Source organism: Sceloporus undulatus, chromosome 1 (genome assembly GCF_019175285.1).
Source record: "Sceloporus undulatus isolate JIND9_A2432 ecotype Alabama chromosome 1, SceUnd_v1.1, whole genome shotgun sequence".
Taxonomy (NCBI): domain Eukaryota; kingdom Metazoa; phylum Chordata; class Lepidosauria; order Squamata; family Phrynosomatidae; genus Sceloporus; species Sceloporus undulatus.
The window spans coordinates 125,133,560-125,146,925 of NC_056522.1; the positions used below are offsets into that span (position 1 = coordinate 125,133,560).

Below are 13,366 nucleotides of genomic sequence, written 5' to 3' on the forward strand. Positions count from 1 at the left end.
GAGCTGCAGCTATAGAATCAATTTGAAGCTCTCTCCCTTATCAGGGATGATAGGAACAAAGCAGGGACAGACTTCAGGGACAGAGCAGGGAGCCTGAAGTACCACCAAGGTATAGTCACTGCTAACCTCAGAAGAGCATGGTGCTGGTGGGGACCCTTGCTAAGGGGTACAGAAGCAGGGTTGTGGCCATGACAAGATGTCTCGGAAGTTGTGTGGTCTCCCTGGGGCAAAAATCTGATGTGACAAGAGAGGCTGACAAGACTTGTCAAGCCTACAGATCATTACTCCTTCCTTTTGGTCCTTATGAGAACTAATGATACTGCAAGGCACAGCTTCAGAAATCATAAGGATTATGAGGCTCTGGGTAGAAAGCTAAAAGATGGAGCACAGTTTGTCATCTCATCTCTTCTCCTAGTTGAAAGGCATGGTCCAGGAAGGAAGAGGAAAATAGCACATATAAATAACTGCTCCACAGATGGTGTGCCAAGAACTATTTGGATCTTGGATCATGGTCTGCGGTACATGAGGAGGACTTCTGGCAAGGGATATGTTGCATCCATACCAGTTGGCAGAAACGTTCTTGCCAATAGTCTCAAAAATGATAAGGAGGGCTTTAAACTGAGTTATGTGGGGGAGGGAGACAGTATCTAAATCAAAAGGGCGGAGAAAATAGTCATACTGATAGAGGAAACAGGCCAACATGCAAGGACCCAAACGTGGAAGGCAAAAAAACTTGCAAAGGCAGCAAGTATGGGGGCACATGGTCTTAGATGTCTCCACACTAATGCACAGAGCATAGAAAATGAGCAAGATGAATTTGAACTCCTACACACCAAAGCAATATGATACGTGGGCCCTTGGTATAACGCGGGATCCGTTCGCCCCCCGAATATACCAAACTCCGCGTATGCTCAAGCCCATTGCCCCAATGGCAACGTGGTCGCATGCGCACCGCCATTGGGGACAACTTCCCTCCCCTCACCCTCCTTCCCAAATCTTTCCCCCCTCCCTCACACCCTCCCTCCTTACTTACATTTTCTTCGCCGGTGCCACGGAACTGCCCGTCGTGCTGCTGACCGCGCCACCTCACCATAGCCAGGGGAAAGGCCGGGTGGGGTTTGGGAGCCAAGAAGCCTCCAGCCTGCACCTGCCCTTGTGCAGAGGTGCGGCGGCGGCGAGCAGAGGACCAGTGCCAGAGGCTCGGGCCTCCTCTCTGCGCTGCCACCAGCACCTCCGCACAGGGGCCGAGTGAGGGTTGGAGGCCAAGAGGCCAACACCCTCACCCGGCCCTTCTGTGGCAGCGGTGGCGGCAAGGAGGCCAAGGAGCTCTGGCATGGTCCTCTGCCACCTTTGCCTCCTCGCTGCGCTACAGCCAGGGGAAAGGCCGTGCTGCTCCGGAGGCCTCCAGGAGCAGCACCCAGCCTCCTCGCGGGCGCAGAGAGGAGGTGGAGGACGAGCGCCTGAGGCCTCCTCCGCCTCCTCTCCTCCCCGCCCACATCTCTGTGAAAGGCCGGTGTGGGCTGAGGCTCTTGGCCTCCAGTCAGCCACTTGGCCCCTACAACTGAGGGGCTGGCGGCGGCGGCAGTGGCGGCGGTGGAGAGGAGGTGGAGGACGATCACCTGAGGCCTCCTCGGCATCCTCTCCGCTGCGCCACCACTGCAGAAAGCGGGTGCTGCTCCTGGAGGCCTCCAGGCGCAGCACCCGGCCTTTCCCTGGCTAGCGCAGCAAGGTGGCTGAGAGGCCTCTGGTTCTGGTCCCCGCCACCTCGGCCTCCTCTCCACTGCCATTGCCAGGGGAAAGGCGGGTGCTGCTCCTGGAGGCCCTCCTGGAGGCTCCTGAGCAGCATCCGCCTTCCCCTGGCTGTAGCCACGGCAAGGAGGCCAAGGCAGCGGAAGACCATGCCAGAGGTCTCCTCATCTCTCGCCACCACCGCTGCCGCAGAAGGCTGGTGGGGGGTGTTGGAGGCCTCTTGGAGTGCCGGTGCGGCGGCAGAGAGGAGCCAAGAAGTCTCTGGCGCTGGTCCCTCTGCCGCCGCCGCTGCCACCCCTACGCAGGGCCGGTGGCAGGCTGGCAGCTTCTTGGCCTCCAAAACCCCCACCGGCCTTTCCCCTGGCTATGGCTGAGGTGGTGGCGGCGGCGGCAGCGACAAGGCAGTTCTACGGAACCGGCGAAGAAAGGGGAAGTAGGGAGGGAGGGAGGGAAAGAGTTGGGGAGGAGGGGAGGGAAGAAGAGTTGTTCCCAAGGGTGCACGCGTGCACGCACACCCGCCATGGGGACAACTTCCGGATTTGCCATGCACGTATGCTCAAATCCGCCATGGAAAACAGCGTATAAGGAGGGCTGACTGTATAACAAACATCATGGAAACCTGGTGGGATAAGTCTATTATTGGAATGTAGTAATAGAGGGTATAACCTTTTTAAAAGAAATGGGCCAAACAGGAGGAATAGCATATATGTCAGATTTTACATCAGTAAAGATCCAGACATCATCCTGGAAGCCAGGTGGAGAAGCATCTGATAAAAATAAAGAGAGGGAAACAATAAAAAGGCTTTTTTGGGTTTGTCCGAAAAAGGAAGAAAGTATGAAGCCTTGCCCTCCCTCAGTCCATCTGCCTTGGTCCAGACCTCGGAGGTTTAGAGGAACTGCTGGACCTCTGTACCCTTTCCCTCCACCACTCCCTCTCCTTCTGTGTCATGTCTTTTTAGATTGTAGCCTGAGGGCAGGGACCGTCTAACTAAAAAGATTGCATGTACGCGCTGTGTAAATTTACACGCGCTTCATAAATAAAGGTTAATAATAATAATAATAATAATAAAAGGAAAGGGCCGCTGTGGGAGAAATGCAAATGCTAGCAGGGGACAGAGAAAAGGCAGAATTACTCAACACCTTTTTTGCTTCAGTCTTCTCCGAAAAGGAAAAGGGTGGTCAAGCTGAGGAAAATGGAGCAGAGGATGGAATAGAGGAAATTCAGTACATAATAAATAAAGACATGGTACTTGAATACCTGGTTAATCTAAATGAATATAAGTCTCCAGGACCAGATGAATTACACCCAAGGATATTAAAAGCACTGGCAAATGTAATATCGGAGCCATTGGCAATAATCTTTGAGAACTCCTGGAAAACAGGAGAAGTCCCAGCAGACTGGAGGAAGGCAAGCATTGTCCCCATCTTCAAAAAGGGGGAAAGAGAGGATCCCAACAATTATCGTCCAGTTAGGCTGACATCAATACCAGGAAAGATTCTAGAGCAGATCATTAAATAGAGAGTCTGTGAACATCTAGAAGGCAATTCCATAATCACAAAAAGTCAACATGGGTTTCAGACAAACAAGTCATGACAGACAAATCTCTTTTTTTGAGCAAATTATCAGTTTAGTAGATGAAGAGAATGCTGTGGATATAGCATATCTTCATTTCAGTAAGGCCTTTGACAAGGTTTCCCATGACATTTTAGCAAACAAGCTTGTAAAATGTGGGTTAGACAAGGTAACTGTTACATGGATTAGTAATTGATTGACTGGCTGAACCCAAAGGGTGCTCAACAATGGCTCTTTTTCAGCCTGGAGAGAAGTGACCAGTGGGGTCCCACAGGGCTCTGTCCTGGGCCCAGTGTTATTCAACATCTTTATCAATGACTTGGATGACAGAAATGGGAGCATACTCATCAAATTTGCAGATGACACCAAATTAGGAGGAATAGCTAATACCCCAGAGGACAGGATCAAAATTCAAAATGACCTGAATAAACTAGAAAGCTGGGCGAAAGCTAACAAAATGAAATTCAACACGGAGAAATGTAAGGTACTACACTTAGGGCGAAAAAATGAAATGCACAGATATAGGATGGGGGACACCTGGCTGAATGAAACTACATGTGAAAGGGATCTGGGAGTCCAAGTAGACCACAAGTTGAACATGAGTCAACAGTGCGATGCGGCAGCTAAAAGGACCAATGCAATTTTATGCTGTATCAATAGAAATATAGTATCTAGATCAAGAGAAGTAATAGTGTCACTGTATACTTCTTTAGTCATGCCTCACCTAGAATACTGTGTCCAGTTCTGAGCACCACAATTCAAAAAAGATGTTGAGAAACTGGAGCGTGTCCAAAGGAAGGTGACTAAAATGGTGAAGGTTTTGGAAACCATGCCCTATGAGGAACAACTTAAGGAGCTGAGGATGTATAGCCTGGAAAAGAGAATTTTAAGAAGTGATATGATAGCCTTGTTTAAATATTTGAAGGGATGTCATAGTGAGGAGGGAGCAAGCTTGTTTTCTACTGCTCTGGAGAACAGAACAATGGCTGCAAGCTACAGGAAAAGACATTCCACCTAAACATTAGGAGGAACTTCCTGACGGTAAGGGCTATTTGACAGTGGAACACACTCCCGCAGAGTATGGTGGAGACCCATTTCTTGGAGGTCTTTAAACAGAGGCTGGATGGCTATCTGTTGGGTATGCTTTGATTCAGAGTTCCTGCATAGCAGGGAGGTAGTTTAGATGGCCCTTGTGGTCTTTTCCAGCTCTATGATTGTATGATTCTATCAATATCAACAGATTTTAGACTACAATGGACCCACTGGGGTTTGGTTCCAGGATCCCCCAGATACCAAAATCCATGGGTGCTCAAGTCCCATTAAATACAATGGCATAGTAAATTTGATAAAATCAAGGTTTGTATTTTCTAATTTATATATTTTAAAATCTTTTCTGGATACAGAATTTGTGGATATGGAGGGCCAACTGTACAAAACTATTAGGAGAATAGAAAGACCTGTTGTAAGAACTTGGAAATCCAAGCTATGTGTAATGTATTTTCCAGTTATAAATTACTTTTTTGGGTGGAAGATAATTAGAATAGAACAGAATTAAATTTCAAAATTTTACATAATGACAAGCTGGGAAAACTGAAGCTGGCATCCAGTTAGTGATTCATATGTGCATAAGTGAAGCGTATTATTATTATTATTATTATTATTATTATTATTATTATTATTATTATTATTTATCGTTGTTGTTGTTACAGTTCTTACAGTTACACCACTTAGTGTCAAACTGCATTATTTCCACAATGTAAATGCACTCTATATGTACATAGCTATGCAAAGACTGAGGATCTGAGCCTGTATCTCTCAGCTACCATTTCTCCTAGCCATTCCTCATAGTGTTTCTTTTCCAAACCCCTCACCATCTTGATCACCCTTCTATGGACAGATTCTAGCTTCATGATAACCTTCTTAAACTGTGATGCCCAGAACTGAACAGTTCATAGTTCTTCTCTTTAGAAAATAGTAGTGATACATAGCAGTGTGTTCTTGGCTATTTCTTTCAAAGTGAAGAGAGTAGGAGAGTAAGGCAGTGGAAAACAAGTGTAGTTACTATGGAGCAAAGACCAATCCCTGGTTTCCTGGTCTTGTCACAGTTATACAGTAAGGCAGGGTGTTAATACTAGTAGAGAGGGTTGACAATATCCAGCACATCTTGGGTGCAACTTCTCTGGCATGCTGATTATTTTCTAATATTTTACTGAAGAACATAACCTCTTGCAGCAGCATCTGTTTCTCTGCCCCTTTTTGGTGTTGAAATAAGTGGTTTGTTAAGGTTCCTGAGACTGTATTTATATGCCTTTCATTTCAACACACGCAAAGATTGTTCTGTTCGGAGAACATAAAAGAACTGTAAGTGAATGTCATAAAGGTGATTTTCTTTTGAATCATAAGTAAAGCAGAAACATCTGCTGTTGTCTTCTTCTTTTGGGGCATGCTGTTGCTTAGCATTTTGTGTAAACTTAGAACAAGTGGGTTTAAGAAGGAGGAGGAGGAGGAGGAGGAGATAGTACCCTTGCATCCCACGCAAGCTTGCAACCAAGAAGCCAAGCTGCAATAACAAAGAAGAGAAGAGCTTTTAAGCTTAGCCAGATGTGATATACTAAGAAGAAATAATCATGACGTTTTACCAAACTGATCCCCAGGGAGTCATCTGATGTTGCAACTATTACCTGAAGCCTCAACTAATTTTAATAAATCATTGCCAAATGGAAATGATATGTATATTTAGGGAAGAGTGCTTCAGTTGCGATGAAGATTCTCATAGCAGATGGTGCATATTATTTATTTATTAGTGACATTTATATCCCGCCTCAGTTGGTACAGGCAAAGTTGTTTTCTTAAGGCAGTGGGTAACTAAATAACTCCATATTTGGCATGTAAGAGCCATGAGGCAAACAAAGAGAGGACAGTATTACAAAGTGTCACTGCAGGACGTGGCCTCGAGAGATGTGTGCATCGTCAGTATAATTATTAGGTCAGGTTACTATGGCCTCAATTTGAATGACAGCCAAGCCAAGTCGATCTCAGCTTCTTCATGGGCACGGGAAAGGAACAGATTAGCAGCCTCTGTGATGCAAATGGTGACTCTGGATGGGGAGGGGGACTGGACGGAAGAGGAGAAAACATCTAAAGAGCTTCTGTTTCATGGAAAGTTCCATTTGCTACAGGAAGGGGGTGGAGACAGTTATAAAGAATTGTAATGAGGGTATCCATTGAAATAGCAATGAGGAATGGTAAAGAGTATATCAGTAAGTTGATATGTTTTATAAATGCTTACTTTTGTTGAATTTTTCTCTCTCTCCTTTCCCATTTCTGAAATGCTGCAACTTGTCTTTCTTTAAATGCTGAACTGAAGACAGAAGAAGGAAAAAGATGGGTAATGTTTCCTGTTTGCTTAAATATATGATAGTCAATATAATATGAAATGTTCTGTAATAAACAACCGTGTCAAGGTAAAATAATTTTCCTAATGTTAAGATACATATCCTAGAAAGCACAGGTAAGCCACTTTACCCTAAGACTCTTGACAGTGTGTGCAGAATTATAATGATATGAACAGCAAAACAGACATTGGCCAGGTTCACATGTGATATTAAGCCACCGTTTTGTGCAGTGTGGATGAACATCTGTGTGCCTCAGCTCATGCTGAAATAGCAATAGCAAGTACATATCTATACTGCTTATCAGTGCACTTAAGCACTCCCTAAGCGGTTTACAATGTGTAAGCTAATTTCCCCCAATAACCACAGTTGTGACCATTCCTTGAAGTGTGGTTGAACAGGCACTGGAGCCTTTTTTCTGTTCAATCCTACCAAGAAGCAAGGAAGCCAAGAAATCTACTTTTATGGTAGGCTTTCCTGGCATGGGCTCTTCACTGCCTGGCTGCCCATCCTCAGTTGTCTGCAGCCAGTTTGCCTGTCTTCTTGCGGAGGAAGAGAAGGAGGATGAGGCAGCAAGCAAGTGGGCAGGTAGTGAAGAGTTCATCTAGGAAGATCTGACTATAAAAGAAGCACCAACACATATTCACCAGCCTTAGCAGTGGCTCTTTCGGAGTACACTGCTGAGGCAAGGAGTGGGTGATTAGTGTTTCTGTTAAAGAAGCACCAATTCCCCCCCCCCCCCCGCTTCTTTTGGAACACCCTCTGCTCTCTCCACCATGGCAGAGAAATCCAAAAGTGCCGCTGCCATTTTTCTGGTCAGTATTACCATATTGACATCTCTATATGTCAACCCATGATTCTAGGGTCAGTTTTTGGCATAAATATTTTTATTTATAGATTAGTATTTACAGTATTCAAAGAATCTAGGGGGTTTGTTTGTTTGTTTGTTTGTTTGTTTGTTTAATTGCTTTTTTAGCAATAGGCAATGAAGATTGCCAGTTTCCATGTCAATGAATCAGTGAATCCACCCTGCGTTTTAGACTGAAATTTAAAGGTGCTATCCAAGGGGCTGAACCTGTTTTGGAAAATGGTTTCAGCAGATCTGATAGCTCCTATAAAGTTCAAACTAAACTCCAGAGTGGATACACTATCTCTCTGTCATGGATAATGTTCTTTAAACCATGGTTCCTACTTTGTATGGAGCAAAAAGATCAAAACCAAAGAAAGCAAATCTAATTGTGAGTAAGTTCTCCTCCTTCTCAACAATACAGGAGGTGGGGCATAAGGGGGAGGAGAACATGTCAACCCTGAACTTTGGCAGGACTTGCATTTATATTAATTTGAAAATACCTGATTCCCCAACCCCACCCCTTTTTTAGTTATATGGTCACACACACAAATCACGAAACATTTCTAATGTACACCATGTGTTCAGGTTAAGTTTACAAGCACTAACAATGAGAAACAACCAAGATAAATATATGTATAGACCTCCTTAGAACATGCGTTGCTAGGAAAGAAATGGATTTCCAGGCTACCTTTGAAATGGAAGGTCAATTCTCATTTGACTCACAAGAGGAATTGTTCAAGAGAAAGAGGCTGGTTTTTTCCCAGAGCTCTTAGGTGCCTACCAAGTAACTATTGATTTACAATGTATGATATAAGTCTGAATTATTTTTCAAGCTTGCTTTTTCTCTCTCAGCAACAGCAAGATTTTTGTCATGGAGTGCAAGAAACATAGCACATTCTAGTGTCTCCCCCTCCCTTCTGATGATTGCCATTGCAGAGAAATTTAAAACAAAAGTAATTAAGGCAAGAAAAAAGCCTAGGTATAGAAATTAAACGGCTTGACATTTCAATTAATGTAATTGCTTGTGAGACTGATATGATTGGAACCCTGACATGGTGGCACATTTCATAATGTTCTACACTGGCCGTTTAATCTGGGGCCAGTCCACACCATTATGCCCTGGACTGGCCTCAGACCAACCACAGTAGCAACCACATGCTGAATCTGTTGCAATGCCACATTGTGCACACAGGCCAACCAGGCCAACACCACAATGGCCCTACTGGCCCAATATCTTGTCTCTGGTACCGATGCTGGCACTGCCTTGCTGACCAAGCAACTCCCTGAAAGATACTGGCTGGTGCCATCACTTTTGCTAAGATCAGAACCTTAGACTTCCTTAACTTTTAAAAGAAGTCTTGCCACTTTCCTGGAATCCTTTATCTGTATAAATCATATTTTATGGCTGGATATGATTATTTCGTGGTTAAAATTATCATATTCACTCTTTCCTAACAGGACCAATACAAGGAATTTAGCTGCATAAGGTCACCTTAATGAAATTTAAGGTGCATTGTACCCCAAGCCAGCCAAATTATTTTGGTACAAGCTGCAGAAAACCATTCCAGCCCTTTCTTTCCTCCAGCTTTCTCTAACATGAGATAAATTGGAGCCCTTTCATGATGCCCAAAATCTGCTGTCTTATTCAGCCTAAATTTAGGGCTGTTTCCTATATTGGAATTTACCCACACTGAGGTCCCACAGAGGAGATGCAGTGTAAAAAGCAGAAGAACTACAGCATGTCCCTTGTCTCCTCTCCCTGTAAGCCACCTTTGTCATGCTGCCCACCTCTGACATGATCATGATCATACAGTGGCCACTGGAGAGCAGGGGAGTCTGAGAAGATTTTGGCTACGTTCCTATAGCCAAATGCCTGAAAGTGAAAGCATTATCTGGGACTCCCAGAGATCCGAGAAGATGGTGTAATCATTATTATCTGTCTATACCAGGATGTGCATGTGTAGAAGGCTAGGAGGGCTCATTAATGTCCTCTTTAGAGTGCTGCACCTACCCTGCAAAAAAAAAAAAAAATTAAAAAAATACTTCATGGCATATCTGCCATGTTTTAGGCCTCTCTGTGGCATTTTATGCTCAGAAGAGGCCATTTTTAAACAACAGGAAAATGTTCACATCTTGGTTTGTTTGTTTTAAGGCCTCTTCTAGGTCTAAATTGGTCCAGGGCTCATTATGTTTCCTAGAGGGCATTTGGTAGCAAAAAAATTGCAAAAAATATATATCTTTTTTATATCTTGGTGTCCTTGAGGACCAGAAAACAGCCCTGGGTGCCACATGCAATCCACAGGTCGCCCTTTTTCCATCTCAGGCTACATGGACATAGCCAGACACTTCTCGAACATCCCCAGCTCTCCACCAACAACTCTGTGGCTGTGTCAGGGGCAGGCAGCAAAAAAAATATGGTCTTCTGCAATGACCAAGAATGAGTTAAACAGATATAAATTAAACTGAGACGCTGTACATATAGGTGAGGAAGCGCCGCCCCTCTTTGCTGCAGAACGTTGCCACAGAAACCAAATAGGGCAACAATGCTACGCAGCAAAAAAGGAGCCACCTAGAGCGGCTTCTTTTTTGTGCCGTCATAAGGGCTGCAATGCAGCCCTGTGACAGCTCTTCTGCCCACAGGCGTGTGGGCGCTCGGGCTTCCGCACGTCATGTATGTGTGCCCCATGTGGGTGGGGCTGCGCAATTATGGCAGTGCCCACATGTCATAGGGCTTGGGAGCGTGCAGTTGGTGTGCAGTCCCGAGCCCTACTGTTGCTGCCAGGACACCACTTCCTTGCAGTGTGTACCAGGCCTAACAGGAGTCCAGCCATTGAATAGCTCTATTATCCTACTAGCCCTCAATTGGTCTGCAAAACTGGACCAGCTGCCTAGCCATGCTCCATGGTTCTGACTATGTGTTCCCTATTCTTCTTCTGCCCCCCCCCTTTTTTTTTTCTCCCCTCTTTTTTGTATTGGGTTTCTAGAACTTCTGTGCATTTTTTTGCATCTGGAAAAATAAAATTTAGTTATAATTAAAAAAAACCTTAGTACTCATCTATTTCTTCAGCAAGGCAGATAGAAATACAGTTGCATCTATTTTACTGCTGAACTGTCACTCTTTAATCTGCATCTAATTATTACAATTTATACACAATTTATAAACAATAGCTCCAGTTTAACAGAATTACTGTAGTAACTGAGCCAGATGCAGAAAGTTTACTTGGTATGGGATTCCCTGTTTGCTGGGTTTAACAACAACTAATAATGGGAGATGCATGCTTTGTCACTGGAATGACAAGCTTTCCTAATGTTTGACAGCTGTGCCCCCCCACCTTTAAGCACTACTAAGCCCTTTTGTGCTTAAAAGGTTCAACTGGCGGTGCTCTGCCCCCAGAGAGATTTTTTATTTCAATCCCCAAAATATCCCAAGGAAATGATGCTGGAGAGGGAAGAGTTCCTATTTATTTACTTACTTACTTACTTACTTATTTACTGGTTGTACAGTAGATGCTATCATGGTCAACAGCCCAAGCCATTTTGCAATGCAGATAAAAAAAAAAACAATGGATGTACTGAAAAGAGAAGGATTTGGGGGAGGGAGGCGGATTACTTCCCCCAGTAAAAACAACAAATATATTCAAAATAGTGAAGGAAATGTACTGTTTCAGTTTAGAAATTATTATTTGGGGGAAGACTTCTACACAGATAATCAGTGTTTTTATGCTTCATAAATTGTTTTTTTTAAAAAAAAACATTTTAAAAGGGTTTGCAGAGGGACAATTCTCTCAAGATGTCTTCCTCTTTATCAGCATCTATGTCCCTGCCAAGTCTGTCAGGAAAAAACTATATCTGTATTTATATTTTGTCATTATATTATATAATGTGTCATGCTATATAAGTTAAATGCCCTTTCACCTTGTTGTGTAGGTTATCTGGGGAAGAGCTTGCAATAGCATAGTCAAATTGTAAGACTGAGGTGAGTCATACAAGACCTTCTGTAAAACTGAATCAATGGCAATGGCTTCTAACCTGTGTCTGTCACCATATGTGCTGTGACTAGATTTAATACAGAGACCAGGCTGGAAGTTGTTGCTTCTTTTGACTACATAAATCAGCAAGTCAGCTACTAAAATAAATTACCTAACTATAGACAGTTCTACCATGTCTTTCCCCATTGCTGAACCAATCTCAATGAAGTAAGTACTAAGGACACATAAAAGTATATGCCAGAATCCTAGCTGGGAGTAGAAACACGATCCACTTTGTACTCCAACTGGAAGCTGAACAGACCTACTTTGCCTGATCTTAAGACGGACTGAGATGGTATTTACATGGGTTTTCAGTAAGACTATGTAGGCTTATTGAATGAAGACCAGTTACAGAACTCTAGCTTATGCATCTGTAACTGCAATACTGAATATCAGTTGTAGATATTTTGCTACCTATGGCAAAAATAAAAATAAGCTCTTCATTTGATCTTCATAAGATCTTCAGTGTGGAATGTTATTTCCACACTGGCTACAGAACAAAATCTTCCACCATACTTGAAGGATGCAGGCTAGCTGAGGGTGTGTGGAGCAAGTGGTGTGCACCACACAGTTCCAACAACTTGCAGTTAATTGCCTCCTCCAGTGTCTGCTGCCTGAGGCAGATACCTCTCCAGCACCCACCTGGTAGAGTAGACCCTGTTGAATCATTTCTGAAATACCATTTCCTTCTTCATTCACTACAGGTCAAGCAGCACCGTGGCACGGTATGTTGTTAACTTTGAGAGGGATGAAAGTGAAGTGAAAGGCCTTGCGGATGACATCTCAACTATTGGCTCCAACAAAGTTGAAAATGAAAAAGTTCCCCTTAGTACAGAGGGGGAGATACCTGCAGTCAAGCCAAAAGTGACAGAACTTCAGCAGATGGTTGCCATGGCACTACAAGAAGATAAATCATTATCCATGGACCTTGGGACGCTTCAGTTTACTGATGGTTAGTTGGTCAGATTTTGGCCTTTGTGAACTAGGGGCTCTAGACACAGAACATGGATAAGTGACCTTTCAGAATCCCCCAAAATCCTAAATCCTAGGCAGCATAGCCACCAGTGGCCAAGCTGGCTGGGGGATTCAAAAAAGTGCCTTTTGTAAGCTCTGCTAATATGCAGCTTCCCTGCTGCCCGGGCTATCGGAAGTCCAGCAAAAGAATGGGATAATCACATGGCTCCTGGCTACGCACACAACGTGACTAGAACTAGAATTGTTTGACTATAGAATTTCCTGCTTCAGAGTGTGATGGAGTTTCCTTCTTTGGAGATTTTAAAACAGAGGCTGGATGGCCATCTGCCAGGAGTGCACTGATTGTGCCTTTCTGCACTGCAGTGGGTTGGACTGGATGGACAGGTCTCTTCCAGCTCTGTGATTCTGTTATATTTTTCCCCTCAGAAAACGAGATTGTTGTTTTTCTCATCCCACCCACTCACCTCATGAAAGAAAGAAAGGTCATTTCATAGGCTTTTCTCCAGTTTTCATGGCAAGTGACATTCCTCCCACGTGCCCATAGTGGCCCAGGATGACACTGTGAAGGATGCAAAATGGAGTCCAAGAGCCTTTTCACAAATTATAGCACTATGATTACTTTAACATCCATAGCTCCATCCTGTGGAATCTTGGGATTTATAATTTACAGAATGGTGTTTAGAAGCAGGCAGTTTTTGTTTACCAAACTACAAACCCAAGGATTTGTTTTTAGTTTTCAAGGATCCTCTGATGTGCAGCAGAGATGGGCTGCTGAATAGACCTCAGTTTGTCCTCAAGC

At 44.0% G+C, this 13,366-nt stretch overlaps 1 protein-coding gene across 1 annotated transcript in view; it reads left to right on the forward strand.

Annotated features, from left to right (window-relative positions):
* IMPG1 (interphotoreceptor matrix proteoglycan 1) overlaps positions 1 to 13,366 on the forward strand; it is a 130,513-nt gene that overhangs the window by 70,535 nt on the left and 46,612 nt on the right. The window contains exons 9-10 of the mRNA XM_042446904.1: positions 6,690 to 6,710; positions 12,297 to 12,544. Of these exons, the coding sequence (XP_042302838.1) occupies positions 6,690 to 6,710; positions 12,297 to 12,544 (269 nt within the window). The remainder of the gene's footprint in view (positions 1 to 6,689; positions 6,711 to 12,296; positions 12,545 to 13,366) is intronic.